Genomic DNA, 18,528 nt, shown 5'->3' with positions numbered 1-18,528 from the left:
CTTTTGCTTCTATCGTAAAATGATCCATCTCATCTGCAAAATAACCTAGATAAGATTTCCAGAGGGTGTAAAAGAGAATCAATCGTCAAATTGTCTTGATCGATATACTACATCAATCTGCACAAAACTCCCAAACGCCCTGTCTGCCCTTAACTGCCTCTTCCGTACGGCGACAACCTTCGGCCCACATCCTCATTATGCCATTTTGATCGCACCACTCAACGTTCCATCTTAAGCTCGTGCGGCTTCAACAGCCTTGGCAGCAGCTTCATCCAAACCGTCTATACGAAGCAAACATATGTCAGCGAGCCAAACCCGTACGGACACTCTCACAGCGGAATGGGACTTACCGAAGGGGAAGATCTTCAAACCAGACTCCCTGATCATCTGCTTAGCCTCTTCTTCCTTGGTACCCTGTAACCTGACGACAAGAGGAATCTCGAGGTGGAGCTCCTTGGTAGCCTTGATGATACCCTCGGCAATGACGTCGCATCGCATAATACCACCAACTATTAAGTTGATAGACAGTATTTGTCAGTTTTGATTCAGATGTATAAGATCAAAGCTTGAAACGCACAGATGTTTACAAAGATAGACTTGACGTTCTTGGAAGTCAAGAGGAGCTCGAAAGCCTTCTTGACGGCATCAGCAGTAGCACCACCGCCAACGTCAAGCTAAAAATCCCGTCAGCTATGTGCGCCACGCATGTTTCGGCGTTTAATGTACTCACGAAGTTGGCGGGAGAACCACCGTGGAGGTTAAGGACGTCCATGGTAGCCATGGCAAGGCCGGCACCGTTAACGAGACAGCCAATGTCACCGTCAAGCTTGATAAAGTTGAGACCGTACTCGGCAGCCTCGACCTCCTGAGCGTCCTCCTGGGTGGTGTCTCGGAGCTTGAAGACATCCTTCTGTCGGAAGTCGGCGTTGTCGTCGAAACCAAACTTGGCGTCCATACTGCAGCTCACTTAGATGGAAACCTCTTTTTATACCCAGCAGGCACTTACCAGAGAACCTGGCCGTTGCTCAACTCAGCCAAAGGGTTGATCTCAATCTGGGTAGAGTCCTTCTCCTTGAAGATGGTGTACAACTTGCCAAAGACGTCCGCGGCGTTCTTCTGGGCGTCCTCCTTAAACCCAAGCTTCTTTGCAAGCTCCAAAGCCTCCGCGTGGCCGATACCGTTGTCAAAGTCCAAGGGTGTGGTGATGATGGCATCGGGAGTCTCCTTGGCAACGTCCTCAATGTTCATACCGCCCTGGCTGGAGGTGACGAGCACGGGGCCACCGGTGGTTCGGTCGTTGAGGACAGCGGCGTAGTACTCTTTTTGTGGGGGCATTCGCTCGGCGAGCATGACGGCGTTACAGATTCGGCCGGCGGCACCAGTTTGCTTGGTGATGAGCTTGTGGCCAAGCATCTTGTCGGCGTACTCCTTGGCCTGAGCGGGACTGTAAAACAGCAAGCGCTCCGTCAGCCCAAATAAAAGACAAACAGGCGCGTAGTTGAGAATATCAATGAAACTCACGAGTCAACCATCTGCACACCGCCCTGGAAACCAGAGTCAAAGTGACCCTTCCCTCGGCCACCAGCCAACACTTGAGCCTTGATTACAAGCTCGTCCTTGCCTATTCACGCCAACTATCAGCATACCGCTCGAACAGATTTTTGGATAAGTGTACCCGGCAATGCCGGTCGGCCGTTTATCTGCATGTATGGAAAACACTTACCGAAACTCTTAGCAACGCTCTCAGCTTCGGCGGCGGAGAAGGCAGGGAGAGCCTTGGGTGTGGGGATACCATACTGTTGTTGTGGGCGGTAGCGTTTGGTGAAAAGAAGTGAGCGTGTCAGCTGACTGTTGTGCTGTACTGTGGACGTTGTCTGTAGACGTGAGGGTGTGCTTACAGAGTTCAGAAGCTGGACAGACTGGTACTCGTGGATGGAGAGGTTCCTCTTCTGCTGAGAAACGGTCTTGAGGGGCTGTTTACACCGTCGACACGACAAAAGTCAGCACCCGTATTCCCCAACGCGCGGTTCCCGCGAAGAAGCTGCTGGGGGCGTTCCCATGGGCCGTTTTGAGTGGGAAAATTTGTGGTGCGTACCTTGACAGCGGCACGGGCTTGCTTGAATCCTCGGATCATGGTGTATGAAGGCGGCAACGAGTGTTTTGGAAGGAAAAGTAGGGAGGAAATGTTATGACGGTAAAAACATCCAAGTGGAGACGGCGGAGGGTGACGGAATTCGGGTCGACTTGCGGCACTATATTCGGAGATAACCCCGACAATCACCATTGCCGCAAACAACCCCGGATGGTGCTGCGGTAGTTTCCACAAGTAAAACCATCTTCTATAGCAAGCATGCATCGCAAGAAAACGAAAGAACGAAGATATTGTATGATCATCCCACTCTCCACAAACAATCCTATGTATGTACCGCAAGGACCCTCGAGTTTATGTGGTGAAGCTTTTCACCTCCCGTTAGCGTCTGATCCCGGTCTCCGCAACAGTCACTCACATTCCAAGAATCTTGAAAGGCGGGGATGATCCTCCTGGTTCGCCTTGAAGCTCACACTCGACCTATTCATGCAGCGTCAGGCTCTGGTCAATACTGTCAACCGAACAAAACATAAACTCACGAAATGCGAGCCCCTCTCTACACCTCTGTCAATCATCACCAGCGTAGCAATAACATCCTCCACCTCTGCTGTTCCATGCAGCTCCTTTGCACCGTTCACATTATCGTCGACCCAACACTTGACTACACCCAAAGGCTTGTCGGGAGGTGACTGAAGGAAGTAGATGCCGACGTCACCCGCTCCGAGCTTGAGTGGGATACGAAGACGAGCAGTAGGTCGGTCAGCATACCTATGTATTCTACATCAGCTGCTACTTCTGAAAACATATGCGGGATACTTACCAATAATGTCTGTCTTCGACGACGTTTCCTTTGGCAGGCGGGTGATAAGTAGCCCATCCATTACCAAAGAACAATGTCGGCGGCAAGGGGTTCACTAAATCACTGGCGGCCACACAGAACGGCTCAATCTCCCTAAACGCCTGCACATCATTCGGCCTGTCCGCAAGCCTGATCTGAGGTACTCTCAAGCCTTGGTACCTATCCGCCAAATACGACCCAGCAGAAGATCCATCTCCAGGGTCCTGTCCAGGCATACCTTTTCGCAAACCTACACCTCCAAGTAAAGATGGTGTCCCAGCGGCGGTGCTGTCACCCTCAGTCCCGAGCGCGGGGACGTCGTACCCATGTCCATTGATGGCTGACCAACCAGCACAGACTTGGGATTGGAGGTAAGAGATGAGCACGTCGGCGATAAGGTCGTGTCCGGCAAAGTTGGGATGATTCGGGTCGACATAATATGCTGAACGGGCCTTGTCGGGGGTTCCAAGGTAATGTTCGTATAAGACACCCTTGGTACTGGTTATTCGGATGTGTGATTAACTTGATAACATTCATATTTATGGGTTTAGAGTTAACTTACCTGATGTGCGGAACGTCGTAGAATTGACCGACGACGTTGTGCAAAAGCTCAGGACCAGCAAAACCGTTTTGAGCCTGGACTTGTAAACTAAAGTGACCAAGAATGATCACTGCAGGCATCTCGGGTCGGACAAGAACAGATCGGACAAGAAGTTCAAAGTGCTGCAACCACTCGGGATCACTTGGGTACCTTATCAGTTTTCTCTTCTTTTTCACGTTCTAAAGCCGCAATATACACTCACTTGGGATCAGCAGAGTCAAACTCGAGAATGACAAGATCAGTCTTATCAGGCAAGTGGTGACTGTTGCAATACGCATAATATGCAGAATCGGTCTTGGGCGTGGCCCCGTTAGTAAGCTCATTGGCGGGATGAGGGAAAACAGTGTTCCACCAGTCAAACACTCGGTGGGGGTAACACTTTTCGTGTGTAGGGTCGTCTCCCGCACCAGTGCAGGCAGAAACTGTTATACTCATTGTCAGCGTACCCTGTTCTATCTGCGACAGATTATATAGCGCCCTCACCTGAACCACCCAAGATACTAATCGTGATTGGCGCACCGCTCATCGCCTTTTGAAGGATCCTCTGCACTCGCGCACCGGTACCAGTGTGCAGACGGCTTCTCAACAGCTCAAATTGACCCCTCTTGGCCGCGATAGCATCCCCAGGACCAAAGACGGGGCAGAACTCGAACGGCGCGGGATCCGTAAGAGAGTGGTTGAGATAATCTCGGGGGATAAGATGGGCAGTATCGTATGTCTGGTGATGGTCATCCAAATCATTTGAGGCTAGTACACCGCATTAGTCGGTTTTATATAGATGAATTGGGATGATGAAAATGGTGGGCACGTACAGAAGACGAGCTTCAAGAAGATGAGAAGCCCCACCACGACCGTCATAAGCATCCAGCCTTTCTGTGTCAGACCTGTTATCGTTCTCTTCTGTCAGCACATCCGTCCACCCTCTAACCAGCCGCCGTATCTACGTACCAAATTTGCTGCCCTTTCCCTTCCTCCCCATCAACCCTTTCAGCGTAAATCCAAGCCTTCTTCGTCCCGTTAATCCTTTTCGCTCATTCACGCTCCGTTTTTCGCCAATGCCTACGCCTGCAGCGGTACCAGCACTGGCTCTCCTTGGGATAGCACCTGCGCCAGCCTCGTGGTCAGCGTCGGGAAAATACTCTGCCTCGACATGAGCCCCAGCGTTCGCACCAGCTGCGTCTGGATGGGCGTGGACATGTCCGCTTGGGTAGTGGGACATGGGAGTGTCGGGTTCTGCAGCGGACGACGTGTTTGCCGGGTGATTTCTTGGTCTGAGCATGGGTCGTGAGGAAGGATGAAGTATCGAGACAAGAATACTCTTTCTTTCTTCTTTCTTTGTTTCTTCCTGGCGATCGCTATTCGGTTCTTAGCCCACATCTGGACGCGTCAAAACCCTAGGGTAGATCTTGCAAAGTTCATTCATTACGTAACAACCTTTTTCATACTATCATTTTTACATCGTCATACTCAACCACCGCGCACCACTCGCTATTTTGTATCATCACTATCCTGAAACGCGAGATCATCTGGCAATACACATCCATATAGATAACTAGTAAAAAGTTGATTGAAAATGAATCAAGCCAAGACATCATCTCGTCGTACAAAATATATGTAACCACACTACTATTGCATTCTGATTCAATGGAACAACTTCCTCTTTGGCTTTTCTTCCGGCACCACCTTGATATGCTGATGATTTGATGGTCTCCCCACATGATGCGAACAACAGTCAATATTCTTCACCCACTCATCTCCATCATCTTCCTCATTCGGACTAATACCCGTAATCTCTGAAGGGGGCTGCGCCACGCTGCCCGAACAATCTTCAGACCCACATGGGCACATCATCTTATCCTTCCCTGAGCCAATGAGCAGATCCGAAAGAGTGCATCGGATTGAAGGTTCAACGGCGAGCATGCGCAAAATCGCCGAACGGGACTCTCGAGGAAGAAGGCGGAAAATGGATTCAGCACCTCCACTTTTGAAAGTACGGGTGGAAGAGATGCTGGCCGCACGTTCCCGTTTGGCTTGAGTCTCCGCTCTACGCTCTGGCGTACTTTCCTTCTTCTCTGTGCCGGCGCTACCGGCAACTGCGGCATTGATTGGGTTGCCTCGGTGGTCGAGTGCAGGAGTAGAGGGCTGGCTAGTGGGGCTAGATACAGCCCTGTTCCTTCCCCTATGCTCTTCCGTCACGGCCAATCTGGAAGGAGGCAAAGTACCTTGCCTCTTGGGCTGAGCAGGCGCAAGCCCGCCCTTGGTGGCGTACCTGCTCGCGGGCACAGAAACAATAGAATCACTTCTCCTGGGGAAGGTGAGGTCTGAAAGATCCTTGTGCTTCTCGTTGTTGTCATCACGGAGATGAAGCTGAGCAAGCTGAGCCTCACCGGAAGATGAGCTCGTAGGAGAGCCTTGGAGATGGCCGTTTCTTGGAGGCGAGTCGGGCGATCCCCTGTGCGTGTCAACGGCGGTTTCTCCGCTGATGTTGGACCCGGACCTGAAAGGCAGAGAGCTAGAACCATCAGGCAGAAGCCCATGAGGGCCGCCGGCCTTGGTATGCCCGCCCTCATTCCCGTTAGCAAGGCTTGGTGCAGGGGTAGGCACGGGAGGCTTTATACAAAGTTCAGGATGGGTGTTTACATAGAGTCTGAAAGACATGTCCGTCTTGTAATCGGGGATCTTCCAAGGGAATCGACGGAGAATCATGCACATGAAGATGATGGCGCAAGACCAGACATCGGTCAATCGTGGATCGTACTGGCTCTTGCTGAGAACCTCAGGCGCCAAATAAGGATCAGAGCCGACAACACCAGTCGCCGGAATTTGGTGCTTGCCCGGGTAGTGGAAAACAGTGGCCGTACCGAAATCAATGAGTTTGACAATGTTTTCAGAAGTCATGACACAGTTATCAAGCTTCAGATCTCGGTGAGCAAGACCCATCGAATGAAGGTAGTTGACACCGTCGACAATCTGGCGGAAGACACAATAGATTTCCGGACGAGACATCTTGCCAGACATGACAACAGAGAACAAGTCATAAGGTGCGTACTCCATGATCTGTGCGCATTTATTAGTTCTTGTCTCATTCTGATATCACTTGTACTCACCTCGTAGAAATGATTGTGGTCATTAACAATATCCACGGTCTCAATCACATTCACGTGCCTCAACGTCACACCCACACAAAACTCTGCGGTAACCTTTCGCTGATACTCCTTTTCCGTTTCTCCTTGCCTTCTTGGCCTAAATTCCTTGACCGCGTACAAAGTTCCGCCAGTCTTGGAGCTTCCCTTGATCAAACGCACAGTACCGCCCGCACCACTGCCGAGAACCTTGCCCCATTTACCATATTTTTTAGAGAGAGCAGCGTGAGTGGCTTCGTGGAGAGATGGGTGAGTCAGCGCGACGACAGGATGGGGCACACCGGGGTATTCAGAGGCGTTCTTGGGAGTGGCGTAACCGGACGCATCCGCGGGAGTCATTCTGGGACTACCAGCAGCGGATCTGGGGCTTTCGGCACCAGTCATCTGCAACGTCTGGGTCCTACTAGGAGCCGCGCTGCCCGCCGCACTCTCCACAGGAGTGTGCCCCTTTTCCCTTTTCTTCTTGTCCTTCTTGTCACCATGTCCAAAGAATGACGCAAGAGAAGAGTGTGACTTCTCACCATCGTTATCTCTGTGGTGATGACGTATAAAGCCCATAAGATGGGTGGTGTGCGCGCCATGATCTTTGTCATGACGAGAGTGAGCAGGGGTGGCTTGGGCATTCGTCATGCCGCCTCCGGCACCTGCCAAGCCGCTGAAACCACTACCACGACGCTGTATGGCAGGCGTAGCAGCGTTCATTGAAGGCGAGCCCGGCGTTGACGGTCCAGAAGTTTCATGGTGATGATCATTAGCATGCTTATCTCGTCCACCCAATGTATGGTTCAGGAACCGTCGCAAATCATGCAAGGGATGGTGATGCTTTGAAGGTTGCCTTGTTGCTGTAGGAGATTGATGAGGACTAGACGGCGCGGTTTGAGCACGAGGTTGAGGCTCTTGTGCTTCGGGTGCCGGAGATGTTGTCTTGAGTGACGTCGAAGAAGGAGTGGCAACTGCAGGAGTAAAGGCGAGGTTAGGAGGAAAGGTCTTGTTATGGGCAGCAAAAAATTGTTCGCCGTCGATGGGTCGAGCAGCAGGTGACCCTCTACGGCTGGTTGCGCTTTCGTCCTAGATAAGATTGTCAGCTCACCTGATCAGTTGTCGATCTCATTGATAAAGACTCGGCTAAAAGTCTGCAAAGATGAAGCGCACAGAAACAGCAGGAGATGGAACGGGATCCACACGCCGTTTTCTGGCGACATACTCTGATGGCCGAGTCCGGCCATTCCAAATGATCCAAGGGTAGATAGAAGGACGTTTGCTCAATTTTGGGCGTTGTGAGGAGCGACGACAAGCAGGCATTGGGGGACGTGTGCAGGTCATGGTAAAAGCACAAGATGGGGATCCAGGGGATCTTAAAGCCAGCGGGCGTGGAGGGGCGGCGAGACGCCGATGGAGGTCTTGACCAAGAGAGCCAAGCCAAGTCTAGTGCCAAAATAGTGATAATCAAGACAACGCAAGTGAGAAGGTTGATACAGTGACAAAGTCCCTCCGTAGCTGGCGCTTTTGAAAATCGAAACGAAGGCAAAACCCCATGCAGCACTGCGAAAATGCTGCAGGGAGATGGGAGAAACGAGACCGCCAGACATGAAAAGGAGGGGGGCGCGGAAGTGGGCGGATAGAAGGATAAAACATTCTATGCTCTTTCCGCGGTGCCGATCCCTTTTCTGGCTTGCATCACCATCACAAAAACCACACTAAGAATAGCACTCAAAACAGACCAAAATAAAAAAAATTCAAAAAAACACCACCTGCAGAATGAGAATGGAAACAGTGACTCACCCATCTGGGATCCGGATGCCAGATACCTCCTCTACTGGGTACCTTGGACAACCTGTGATGCATCGCTCCGACAGGCTGCTCCACGTCCACCGTATTAAGAGTACTTTCGTCATCATCCGAATACCTCATCTGCCTTGAGCGCTCGTCCGCGATATCAGCACCTTCCCCAAAATCACTCCCATTCTCAGTCGGTGTCCCGCCGGCGACCGGTGACAAGTTGCCCGGCGATGGAAGACCGTCGTGAGGAGTGAGCATCTTGCGGCCTTCGGCCGTAACGAGCGAGAGTCGACGGCCTTCGTTATCGGCAAAATCGATAGAAGAGAGGGGGATCGAAGGATTGGAGGATAGCATGGCTGAATGTTATTTGTTTTTTGTAAACGTGGAAAAAGAATTTGTGAAGCCAGGGAGACGTAGTCGAAAGTCGAAAAAAAAAACGGCGATGCAGACTACCACTCTCGAATGCGCAAGGTGGACAATGTGAATGCCGGCAATACAGTGGATGTAAAAAACACTGGCTATAAGCACATTGAATAACTTGAAGGAATGGTACTGATGTAATGAGACGTCGAGATGCCGATGCGTAATGTGGTGATTACAGAATTAGAATTATATGCCGAGATGGGTACTTCTGATTTCGTTGCGAATCTGTAGATAGATCGGCAAGATGCTATTAGGGTGATGCGGCGACCAAAAACCTTTCGGTTGGCGTTCTGAGGTATAGCAAAGTAGAGAAGAGAAAGAATTGGCGTAGAGAGAAGATGGGAAGATGATGATGGGGAGAGATGGGGAGATATGGATAGAAATGACTTGAGATTACGGCGGCGCTGCCGAGAACTTGGCTTTCACCGGCTTCTTGTGACCCCACTCTTTTTCCTCTTGGCTGAGTTATTCTTTCGCTCGTTGCGATATTACAGCCAATATTTCCTTTCGCAGGCTCAGTCGCTGGATGAAAGATGTATGTGCAAAAGAAGAACAATTCATGCAATCGAAAGTAGCGTATCCATGCCACCCCACACTGTACCCGTCTTTCAAGCTCATTTGTGTCGTCAATCATCAAGCCCGTCATCGGCCTCGGGCCTATCTTCCCCATTTTTGCCGTTTCTTTCTCCTCGTGCGAGTGGTTTTGGGTGCCTTACCCGGCTCTCGGTACTTTCACCTTGACGCTCATTCGTCAGATAACAAAATGCGGGGAGGATTTCAATTTGGATTACACTTTGTAGTCCCTGGAGTTTGGTAACCACTTGCTTTTTTTCGCCTTTTGTGGCTCCTTGGTTTCTCGCTTATCCGCTTATAGCCAGAACGAAAACGGGCCGAAGTCCCCAAACGTCGGTTCTCTTTCTCTTTCTCCATCCGTTTTCTTTTTTGCGCCTCTCGATGTGTACATGTGTTACATTTGTTACAAAGTGTTGTCCGCTGCCATAAAGACTTGAACCATGCACAGCCGCAAATAAATCCTATTTTCTACAAATGCAATTGACTCAAATGTCAATTGCTACTGCTCCAACCAACTGGGCACGTCACCTCTTTGGCGGCAATTGAAGGCTCAAGCTCGAGATATCGGACAAAAAAGGAGTCGGCGGCCGTTTGAAGAGCATGTGGTTATTTATGTGCTTGATAAAAGATGGGGCACCAATGTCATGCAAGATGCCGCTGCTTGAAACATGTGGGGCAGCAGCAGCTATCATTATATAGCACATCATCATCGTGCTTCATCAGCAGTCCGGATTCCAGAACTCTGCAATGCCACTGTTTACCCACTCGGATTCACTTTATTCCTACTATTACAGTGAGTGTATGATCAGGAAGCCGCAGAACGCCTGCAGATCGATGACGGCGATTCATGGTGTCGAAATGCACTGCCACTACATAAATACAATCATCATCTATTAGTTAGCTATATCTCCTTGTTGCTTTCTTCTTGTTATAAATTCTCTCTTTCCTGTGCACTCAAAGTCTACTTCCTAACCTTTCACAGCATCTTGCCTTTATCCCCCAACAGCAAACCCCGAGATAGCAGCTGCCAACATCTAAGCTCGAAGAACCCAATCTCAATCCCCAGCTCATTTCACTCAACCCCAAGAACTGAACCGCTGAAACGGGCTTATAAATATAGGGCCAAGGATTTTGGGAATTATTACACATTGACGTCATCGCCGAGCTCAGGCACAAATATGCTGACGAACACACGGACATCGAACCCGTTTCGCCGTTCTCCGCTCGTCCTCGGCCGTCGTTGTTTCGCTTGGTCCGGTCGGTGGAGATCAATTGTGTCTTGTTTTAGACCTCATCCTTTCCGCCTCCTTCATCTTTCTGTGCCGTTAGCCATTCGCCGGCATCATTTTCGGATTTGGCCGATCAGAACAGCGAGGAGGGAGCGTAGTTGTGCAGTCATTGGAAGCAAGCGAGAAGTGGCAACTTCATCGTGTTGTTGCTTTGTGGTTTCTCTTTCTTCTGCTTCTGCCTTTCTCTGTATTATTCTGCTTGTTGCTTGTTGCTTCTTGTTGCTAATGCTTATGGGGTTAGTCTGATCATGTGTGCATTGCATACATACAATCAATGAGCCTAGCCTTCCTGATTGCTTTGGGTATTTGGTGAAGAGGATGCGCAAAATGGCCGTGGATGGAGGATATTACACGAATGCGAATAAATGCGAATGGTCAAGGCCATGTTGTGAAGTCATGAACCAGGTCACATTTCTCTACTTCGTTGAGAAAACACCCCTCCTGCGGCTTTTTCTAGGTTGGCTTTCGACAAAAAGACAGCAGGAGGGAGGTTTTCATTGAGCTGAGTACAAGAATGAAGGCACGTACGGCGCTTATTTATTAGGCATTTGCTGTCTTCTGGGTGTGAATCATAAACGCTCACAGGATTTAGCGATTAACAACTTGATTATTCAACACTAAGGATAAGCCCTACTATCGGATGGAGACATTTCCAGATCTCAGATAGCGGGGCGCACGATTCAAATGGCAGTTTATGTAAATGGAAAGAACGCGGTCTGGCTTTGACATATCAAAAAAAAAAAAACTTGGCCCACAGCTCGCATCCATCATCCGTAAGACTTGCTTCTCAAGGCCGGTGAGTCAAGGGAGAACTAGGCCATTCATTGTCCCTGTTGGGCTGTGCGGCCTAAACTCCCATCCACAGATACGCCGTACGAATGCATGTCTCGGTATTCCTTTCGTTGTGATTTCCTAGCTTGAGCTGGAAAGTGGTTCCTCTTCCTCCTTTGTCGTCGTCAGGCGCAGACTGTCATACATTCGCGGTTCCTGATACGACTCACATCGTCATTCTGGATTTTGAATACATAGAGAATCGAAACGAAGGAGAATTTGTTATTGCGATATTCGTCTATGCATGGAACCTGGCCAGTGGTCATTACTTTGCTCTCTAAAAGCACTCTTTTTTCGCACGAAAAAGGCACGTTCGCTAATTTGTGCAACAAGCACTGTGGGCCAGAAATACTTGCGCCCAGGATCTCGCTGCGGCGTCAGAGATGTGGTTATCAGAAAAAAAAAGCGTAGCAATCGCAGCATAATAATCAATCATCTTTTTGCATCATCTCGTTTTCCTTTGTAGATAATCTTTCTCTTTATAATATCATCATTGCATCCCCCTCTCTAACCATTTTTGCCCATGGACGACCCTGAGAAAGGCATTTCGCACACATCGACGCCCACGACCACAGCTCCACCAACTCGCCTTTCGTCTCCCTTCCTGCAACATGTCTCTTTCGCCCACAACCCCAATCTCCACCCGCAGCCTCAGCACTCTTCATCCCTACCCCATATAGGTCTGCGGAGACGCAGATTAATATCCCAAATCATCATTGCTTTAGGAATATTAAGCGTTGTTGGATGGGTGGTACTGGGAAGATATGAGATGCGAGACGTCATAGGTGCCATTGGTCCCGAAGGTGTGACATTTTTCCCCTTTGTTAAGAGGTTATGTTCGTGTTAACAAATTTGTGGAAAAAGGAGAAAGACAACAACGTCCTCACGACGCACCCATACCTGGTGTGGTGCTAGGTACCAACGGAAAACCTATGCCGTTCCCCGATATCGAGCCGACAGAACCTACGGACGTCCAGGAAAGTTCGCAGTCTCTACCTACTCCACAAGAAGGAGGCAAAGGCGATGAGGAAGGGTTCACTTTCGCAGAAAAAATGGCAAAGCTCGCCCATATATCACCGCAAAAATGGGGTCTCGATCTTTCATCTTCAAAATTATTAAACGGCCTTGAACTCTGGCCATCTAATCGACCGATCAACAAATCGACTGAAGCGCTCTCTGTTCTGGGACACTTTGCAGATGACGTCTACAACTATGGACCGGACACGATTGGAGAGTATAGAAAACATCTACGGGCGTTTATCAACGCTGGATGGCCGAAAGAGTTCAAGGAGGTTTTGACAAAGGGTTTGGACAGGTTCACGAGAAGTGGCGAAGGGCCAGTGGACGGGGAAGGGGGATATTGGGATTGGGATAGGGAAAAATATGTGTGGCAGACCGACAAGGATTTGAGGCACGCGGAGAGTGAAGAAGTGGCGAGCTGGAAGGATTGGAGGATGGATTTTGAAGGCTGGAAATGGGATCTTTTGACTGATGAGTGAGTAATTTCGCCTTCGGAATGTTGTGCCATTGTACTAATGTCGCATAATTAAGCGATGCTAATAAATGGGTCAAGAAGAATTTGGAAGGAACCAAAATTCAAGAAGTATGGGATAACCTTCCCCACGGTATCTTACGTGCCGATACATTACGTTATCTACTTCTTCTCCTTCGAGGAGGGATTTACTCTGACACGGATACTGTCCTTCTCAAATCACCGTCACACTGGGGTCAGAATGCCCGACTGTGGAATGACGGTGAGGGGTGGTTGGCTGAGGATCAGAAGAAGAGGTTGGAAGAGGGAGCTCAGATTAACGAGGTGCTTGGAAGGCCGAGTGTAATTGTTGGTTTAGAGGCGGATGTTGGGGATAGAGAAGATTGGTATGATTGGTGGCCTCGGCCCGTAAGTTATAACTTGAATCTCAACAAAATGCTCCTTTCATTGACATTCCCAGATACAAATGGTTCAATGGACAATGGCTTCAACTCCCTCCCATCCAATCGCGCTGAGCGCCGTCCTTCGCATTCTCCATTCTACCGCCACTGCCGTTTCTTGGGCACATGAAAACGCACGTGTTGTCAACATCCTCAAAGACCAAGGTCGCTACGAGGACGCCCAAAATCTTGCATCTGTCTCCGTTCTAAATGAACCCAAGAAGGGAGGGCCGATAGGCGTGATGGCTTGGACAGGGCCTGGAGTGTGGACAGATGCGGTCTTGAATTATCTTAGAGTCAAGTATGGGGTACAGTGGGTGGATTTCAAGGGGATACAAGAGCCTCTGCGAGTTGGAGATGTTGTCATCTTACCTGGTGAGTCAAGTCATGCCGATATCACGAACGTAGCAAATGTACTCATGTTTGATAATAGTAACTGGTTTCTCACCTGGAGTGGGCAACTTTGGCGCCCAGCATCGTACCCGTAAGTGATATTCCGGCATCTAGTTCGTCCTGCTGACAGTCCGGATGGTAGACCGCCAAGCGATGGTTGAACATAGATTTGCTGGTAGTTGGAAAAACGAATAGATATGCTTGCTCTGCTTGCTATAGATATTTTTGCTACTGTTGTATTATCTTGCATGCATACATACATGCACAGGTCTATTTCTCCCGGGAATTCTTATGGACGAGTAGTAACAGCGGAATCAAAAAGTGAGACGTGCCTGAAAACTCTTCGAGTCGTTCTTTGGCCGCCGCCGTCGAGAAGGCAATTGATATTTCTAAATTGTTTTCTATTTCATCTTCATTTTCATTCATTCACAATGGCCGCCACCCAACTCCCCATTCCAGAAGTAGGCCAGCCTAAAGGTCACTCCCCGCAGTCAAAACCCAAGCTCTATATCCTCGATTACGGAGCAGGAAACGTTCGAAGGTCAGTCCGGTTGTCGCACATCTGGTCGAAGGATAATGCTGACTGCGAGAGGACAGTCTGGCAAATTCTATAAACAAGCTTGGATACGAGTTTGAATGGATCAAGGATGAGAGCGACTTTGACAAGGCTGAGGTGAGTGCTTTAATGAGGTACGACGAGTGTTTAGCTAATCCACGAATCCATCTCCAAGAAACTCATCTTCCCAGGTGTTGGTTCTTTCGCCCAAGCCACCAGTTCTCTTCGAAATTCTGGTCTCCACTCCCACCTTCTCAAGTACATCGCCTCCGGAAAGCCCTATTTTGGTATTTGCATCGGCATGCAAGTCCTCTTCTCCTCTTCCTCTGAATCACCCGAGTCTGAAGGATTGGGGGTCGTGCCTTTCGCCATTACTGAATTCAAGGTGGAGGACAACTACAAGGGTGGTAACGGAAGAAAGAGTGTACCTCACATGGGATGGAACAAGGCTTGGAAGGCATGGAAGTCTGAAGGAGATGAGAAGGAAACAGAGACTTTGATGGTAGATGATGATTACTACTTTGTTCACTCCTACGCCGCTCTCCTCTCCGACCCATCTGCCTCTACTCCTCCCAAGGAAGTCGCCGACTTTGCCTACACACTCTCAAGATACGGTTCTGAGACTTTTATCTCTTCTATACGGCGTGATAATGTCTTTGCCGTGCAGTTTCACCCCGAGAAAAGTGGTCCTGCTGGTCTCGACATGTTGAAAAGGTGGCTCGACGCCCCTGTCGACATTCTTTCCTCTTCCCCTTCCAACCCTGCTTCTACCTCTGTCGGCAAAACATGGCAACCCATCAACCCCTCTCCTCTCCGCGCCAAGGGCACCGGTTTGACCAATCGTATCGTCGCATGTCTTGATGTCCGTTCTAACGATGCTGGTGACCTCGTCGTCACCAAGGGTGACCAATACGACGTGCGTGAAAAGTCTTCTGACAATGCAGTGAGAAATTTGGGAAAGCCTGTCGAATTGGCTCAAAGGTATTACCTCTCAGGTGCAGACGAAGTCGCGTTCCTCAACATCACCAGCTTCCGATCTTCTGCTCTACTCGATCAGCCTATGCTCGACGTTGTCAGGGCTGCCGCAGAAACCGTCTTTGTGCCTCTTACCATTGGTGGCGGTATCAAGGACACTACCGACCCGGATGGTACCTTCCACCCTGCTCTAGAAGTCGCCGGTGCCTACTTCCGTTCAGGAGCTGACAAGGTCTCCATTGGTAGCGAGGCCGTCATCGCTGTTGAGGAGATGCTTGAGCGTGAAGCTCGAGGTGAACCTGCCTTGACTGGAAAGACTGGTATCGAGACCATCTCCAAAGGTTACGGACGACAAGCCGTCGTTGTCTCCATTGACCCCAAACGAGTTTACGTCGACACTTCTGCCCCCGGCTGGCTTGAATCCTTCCCCGCCAAGCACCGAGCGAGCTTGATCATTGGTGACAATGCTACCTCCCGTACCGCTCCTCAAGAAAAAGGCAAAGCTTGGTGGTACCAATGCACCATCTCTGGCGGTCGTGCCGTGCGAGATATCGATGTCGTTCAGCTTGCTCAGGGTGTCGAGCGTCTCGGTGCGGGTGAGATTTTGCTCAACTCTGTGGACAGGGACGGTTCCGGTCAAGGTTTTGACCTTGATCTCGTCAAGCTCGTGAAGAATGCGGTTGGTATCCCCGTGGTTTCTTCCTCTGGAGCCGGAAGTCCTGCAGACTTTGAGGAGGTGTTCAGGGAGACTGGTACGGAAGCGGCGTTGGCGGCTGGTATCTTCCACAGGGGTGAAGTTGGAATTGACGAGGTTAAGGGATGGTTGGAAGACAAGGAAATGGCTGTCAGGAGGACGGCGTTGCCGACCGTGTAGAGCAATAAGAGAGTGATAGAGCATTTACATTTTTTTTTAGCAAGATTGCATTTTTCCTTTAGGCATAGGGCAGTTTTGGTATCAATGCACAGTTTGCGGCAATAATATTTACCCTCTTCCACAAAAGCATTTTTCCAGCTGTTGTGTCATACAACGTCTTGTTGCAATCATCTGATGTATGTATGTGCCTTTGCATACTTAGCCAGGGGCATATGCAATAATATGGCCATTAATTTGCACGAGCCAGACAATTGACGGGCAAGTAAGAAACGACAGCGCATCTCGATTAAGAAAGACTCCCACAAAGAAGGCAGCGTTGCAGTAATGGTAAAAATGCACAAGACCAAAATATATTATAGTAAAACTATCACATCACCCAAAGTCCCCCAAAGTCTCATTCTATATTTCTTCTCTTATTTTTTCTCTGAAAAAGTCGAAAACAGCGTCAGCGAAGAATTGTTCGTTTCGTATCAAACAAGGCATCAACCAACAATGACTCACTGCCAATGACTTTGACAAGCGCCGATCTTAATCCCTGTCCAGCCTTTTCCACTTCCTTCTTGCTCCACACAGCACTGATATAAATTTTTAAACTGGGTTCAGGTTCAAAGATCTCTTGTCCTCTCAAGCGTCTAGCACGGGTGACAAGCACGCCATGAGAGTTGAGAGCTTCGTCTACAACATCTTGCAACAGCGTTTCTTCCTCCTCCATCGTCGGTGGAGGATTGAGCAAGAAAATGTGTATGAGTGCAGAAGAGGTGTGGGAAGGAATGGAGATGATGGCGTCCTTGTTGGGCTTGTCACCCTCCTCACTAGGTTCAAGGCGGGCAAGCTGTTGGCGGAAGATGGCAATATTCGTTTGAAGAGCAGACATGAGCTGTGGCTGAGAAGCGAGAACGTTGACTGCGTGGGTTGCAGTGGTAGCGAGCAAAGAGGGGAGAGAGGCAGAGAAAACAGATGCGGATGAGTTGATACGTTGATGAACACAGACGACCTTGGAGCCAGCACAGAAACCACCACCAGTGGCAAGACCGTTGGCCATGGAACCAAGAAGAATGTCGACCTCAGCAGCCTAAATAAAAGAATCAGCGCACATTTCGTTGGAAGACGGCGCGGGCTTACGGGAATGTCATAGTATTCGGTAATACCTCTACCGTGCTGACCGATCATTCCAAAAGACTGAGACTCGTCGAGGATGAGCCGGTATTTGTACTTTTTCTTGAGCTCAATCTACTCAGTCGTCAGCTCCGCCAAGGTTTTACTAGAGAGTTTGGGGCTTACGACTTTAGGCAGGTCAAGCATCATGCCGTCATTCTCAAAGATACCTTCAGCAACGATAAACATCTTGGTCAACTTGGCGCCCTTGCGCTTCCTTTCTTTGTCGACATTCTGCAAGACACGTTCAAGATCCTTCATATCGCCGTGGGCATACCATTTAATCTGGCATCGAGAAAGCTGAAGACCCTTGTGAATGGCAAAGTTAACACCGCGGTCGGCAACAATAATGTCGCCTCGCTTGGCAAAGGCCGGGATGACGGAAGAGATGAGAGCGAACGACTGGGAATAGATGATGGCGGATTCGGTACCAAGGAATTCGGCAACGCGCGCTTCGAATTGCTGGTGCACGTCTAAAAAATGATTAACTCAACTCCACAATATAAGGCATAGAAAGCGACTTACCGATGGTACCATAGAAGCCTGAAGGACCACAAGTACCCACACCGTATTCCTTGAGGGTGTCGATGGCAACCTCCTTCATCTTGTCATCTTCAACAAATCCAACCCAATCAGGGATGGCCATGTTCAGGACCTGCCACAGGGGATTAAGCACGAATCTCTTCGTTGCAGATACATAAAAACGAGACGTACAGTCTTGCCAGTAGGAGCGAGTTTTACACGGGCACCGTTAGGACCATGGATGACGGGGACACTCTCCAGCGTAAATGAGTCGATCTCTGCAGGCTCATCGATAAGAGGCTGTGGTTGAAAGTCGTCCACGAGCTCGTCAATTTCCTGGAAAAGAAAAAACAACTGGATGAGCATAAAGTTGCGACGCGCGCCCGCGCCTCGACCGCCCCGACTGCGAACTGAACCCTCACCTTTTCTGTAAGCTTGATAAAGTTCTTGCCTTCCTCATCGCCCCTCGTCCTGCCCTTCAACAACGTCCGCAAAGCAAACGCCACGAGCAAGACCTCTAGCAAACTTCTCCATGGGTCGTTCTGGTAGGACGAC

At 49.6% G+C, this 18,528-nt stretch overlaps 6 protein-coding genes and 3 non-coding genes; 4 read left to right on the top strand and 5 right to left on the bottom strand.

The window, feature by feature from the left end:
* Position 1: 1 nt before the first annotated feature.
* Positions 2-2,281, bottom strand: CNAG_00747 (succinyl-CoA synthetase beta subunit). XM_012191544.1 has 9 exons: positions 2,096-2,281; positions 1,899-1,973; positions 1,724-1,796; positions 1,522-1,621; positions 1,007-1,444; positions 731-956; positions 578-674; positions 351-509; positions 2-281 (listed from the first exon to the last, which is right to left on the bottom strand). Exons 1-9 carry the CDS (start codon positions 2,132-2,134, stop codon positions 232-234), a joined length of 1,257 nt encoding a protein of 418 aa, XP_012046934.1. The 5' UTR covers positions 2,135-2,281; the 3' UTR covers positions 2-231.
* Positions 2,282-2,295: 14 nt separating this feature from the next.
* Positions 2,296-4,877, bottom strand: CNAG_00746 (hypothetical protein). XM_012191543.1 has 9 exons: positions 4,477-4,877; positions 4,341-4,412; positions 4,012-4,275; positions 3,731-3,950; positions 3,490-3,669; positions 2,910-3,425; positions 2,629-2,857; positions 2,508-2,569; positions 2,296-2,456 (listed from the first exon to the last, which is right to left on the bottom strand). The coding sequence occupies exons 1-9, from the start codon at positions 4,805-4,807 to the stop codon at positions 2,444-2,446; spliced, it is 1,887 nt and encodes a 628-aa protein (XP_012046933.1). The 5' UTR covers positions 4,808-4,877; the 3' UTR covers positions 2,296-2,443.
* A 77-nt stretch (positions 4,878-4,954) lies between these two features.
* CNAG_00745 (HAL protein kinase) lies at positions 4,955-9,421 on the bottom strand. XM_012191542.1 has 3 exons: positions 8,454-9,421; positions 6,636-7,739; positions 4,955-6,585 (listed from the first exon to the last, which is right to left on the bottom strand). Exons 1-3 carry the CDS (start codon positions 8,802-8,804, stop codon positions 5,170-5,172), a joined length of 2,871 nt encoding a protein of 956 aa, XP_012046932.1. The 5' UTR covers positions 8,805-9,421; the 3' UTR covers positions 4,955-5,169.
* CNAG_12104 lies at positions 4,990-5,167 on the top strand. XR_001045391.1 has 1 exon: positions 4,990-5,167. It is a non-coding gene; the product is annotated as a hypothetical RNA (non-coding RNA).
* An 849-nt stretch (positions 9,422-10,270) lies between the features above and the next one.
* Positions 10,271-11,436, bottom strand: CNAG_12103. XR_001045390.1 has 2 exons: positions 11,005-11,436; positions 10,271-10,963 (listed from the first exon to the last, which is right to left on the bottom strand). It is a non-coding gene; the product is annotated as a hypothetical RNA (non-coding RNA).
* Positions 10,400-11,822, top strand: CNAG_12102. XR_001045389.1 has 1 exon: positions 10,400-11,822. It is a non-coding gene; the product is annotated as a hypothetical RNA (non-coding RNA).
* A 67-nt stretch (positions 11,823-11,889) lies between these two features.
* On the top strand, positions 11,890-14,168 carry CNAG_00744 (alpha 1,6-mannosyltransferase). XM_012191025.1 has 6 exons: positions 11,890-12,369; positions 12,431-13,061; positions 13,118-13,466; positions 13,519-13,873; positions 13,932-13,982; positions 14,034-14,168. The coding sequence occupies exons 1-6, from the start codon at positions 12,090-12,092 to the stop codon at positions 14,084-14,086; spliced, it is 1,719 nt and encodes a 572-aa protein (XP_012046415.1). The 5' UTR covers positions 11,890-12,089; the 3' UTR covers positions 14,087-14,168.
* A 122-nt stretch (positions 14,169-14,290) lies between these two features.
* Positions 14,291-16,498, top strand: CNAG_00743 (imidazoleglycerol phosphate synthase, cyclase subunit). XM_012191541.1 has 3 exons: positions 14,291-14,432; positions 14,489-14,564; positions 14,623-16,498. The coding sequence occupies exons 1-3, from the start codon at positions 14,323-14,325 to the stop codon at positions 16,294-16,296; spliced, it is 1,860 nt and encodes a 619-aa protein (XP_012046931.1). The 5' UTR covers positions 14,291-14,322; the 3' UTR covers positions 16,297-16,498.
* CNAG_00742 (serine palmitoyltransferase) overlaps positions 16,366-18,528 on the bottom strand; it is a 2,318-nt gene continuing 155 nt past the window's right edge. The window contains exons 1-7 of the mRNA XM_012191540.1: positions 18,396-18,528; positions 18,166-18,309; positions 17,977-18,106; positions 17,578-17,924; positions 17,419-17,526; positions 16,798-17,368; positions 16,366-16,720 (exon numbers count right to left, since the gene is read on the bottom strand). The exon at positions 18,396-18,528 is cut by the window's right edge and continues 155 nt beyond it. Of these exons, the coding sequence (XP_012046930.1) occupies positions 16,710-16,720; positions 16,798-17,368; positions 17,419-17,526; positions 17,578-17,924; positions 17,977-18,106; positions 18,166-18,309; positions 18,396-18,528 (1,444 nt within the window). The 3' untranslated portion in view covers positions 16,366-16,709.

The sequence above is a fragment of the Cryptococcus neoformans genome, chromosome 1 (genome assembly GCF_000149245.1).
Source record: "Cryptococcus neoformans var. grubii H99 chromosome 1, complete sequence".
In the NCBI taxonomy this organism is placed as follows: Eukaryota; Fungi; Basidiomycota; class Tremellomycetes; order Tremellales; family Cryptococcaceae; genus Cryptococcus; species Cryptococcus neoformans.
This window is presented reverse-complemented; position numbering and strand designations above follow the sequence as displayed.

What these genes read in the sequence shown, in the direction of transcription:
- CNAG_00746 (XM_012191543.1), bottom strand. Translation starts at nt 4,807, where the DNA reads ATGCTCAGACCAAGAAATCACCCGGCAAACACGTCGTCCGCTGCAGAA. An exon ending in CTTCTTGAAGCTCGTCTTCT is followed by an intron (nt 4,276 to 4,340) that starts GTACGTGCCCAC and finishes GCGGTGTACTAG; the next exon opens with CCTCAAATGATTTGGATGAC. An exon ending in TACGACGTTCCGCACATCAG is followed by an intron (nt 3,426 to 3,489) that starts GTAAGTTAACTC and finishes CCGAATAACCAG; the next exon opens with TACCAAGGGTGTCTTATACG.
- CNAG_00745 (XM_012191542.1), bottom strand. Translation starts at nt 8,804, where the DNA reads ATGCTATCCTCCAATCCTTCGATCCCCCTCTCTTCTATCGATTTTGCC. An exon ending in GGCATCCGGATCCCAGATGG is followed by an intron (nt 7,740 to 8,453) that starts GTGAGTCACTGT and finishes AATCTTATCTAG; the next exon opens with GACGAAAGCGCAACCAGCCG. An exon ending in ACCACAATCATTTCTACGAG is followed by an intron (nt 6,586 to 6,635) that starts GTGAGTACAAGT and finishes AAATGCGCACAG; the next exon opens with ATCATGGAGTACGCACCTTA.
- CNAG_00743 (XM_012191541.1), top strand. Translation starts at nt 14,323, where the DNA reads ATGGCCGCCACCCAACTCCCCATTCCAGAAGTAGGCCAGCCTAAAGGT. An exon ending in GGAGCAGGAAACGTTCGAAG is followed by an intron (nt 14,433 to 14,488) that starts GTCAGTCCGGTT and finishes GCGAGAGGACAG; the next exon opens with TCTGGCAAATTCTATAAACA. An exon ending in GCGACTTTGACAAGGCTGAG is followed by an intron (nt 14,565 to 14,622) that starts GTGAGTGCTTTA and finishes TCCATCTCCAAG; the next exon opens with AAACTCATCTTCCCAGGTGT.
- CNAG_00747 (XM_012191544.1), bottom strand. Translation starts at nt 2,134, where the DNA reads ATGATCCGAGGATTCAAGCAAGCCCGTGCCGCTGTCAAG. An exon ending in AGCAACGGCCAGGTTCTCTG is followed by an intron (nt 957 to 1,006) that starts GTAAGTGCCTGC and finishes AGTGAGCTGCAG; the next exon opens with TATGGACGCCAAGTTTGGTT. An exon ending in GTCTATCTTTGTAAACATCT is followed by an intron (nt 510 to 577) that starts GTGCGTTTCAAG and finishes TCAACTTAATAG; the next exon opens with TTGGTGGTATTATGCGATGC.
- CNAG_00744 (XM_012191025.1), top strand. Translation starts at nt 12,090, where the DNA reads ATGGACGACCCTGAGAAAGGCATTTCGCACACATCGACGCCCACGACC. An exon ending in AGATGTTGTCATCTTACCTG is followed by an intron (nt 13,874 to 13,931) that starts GTGAGTCAAGTC and finishes GTTTGATAATAG; the next exon opens with TAACTGGTTTCTCACCTGGA. An exon ending in TGGCGCCCAGCATCGTACCC is followed by an intron (nt 13,983 to 14,033) that starts GTAAGTGATATT and finishes TCCGGATGGTAG; the next exon opens with ACCGCCAAGCGATGGTTGAA.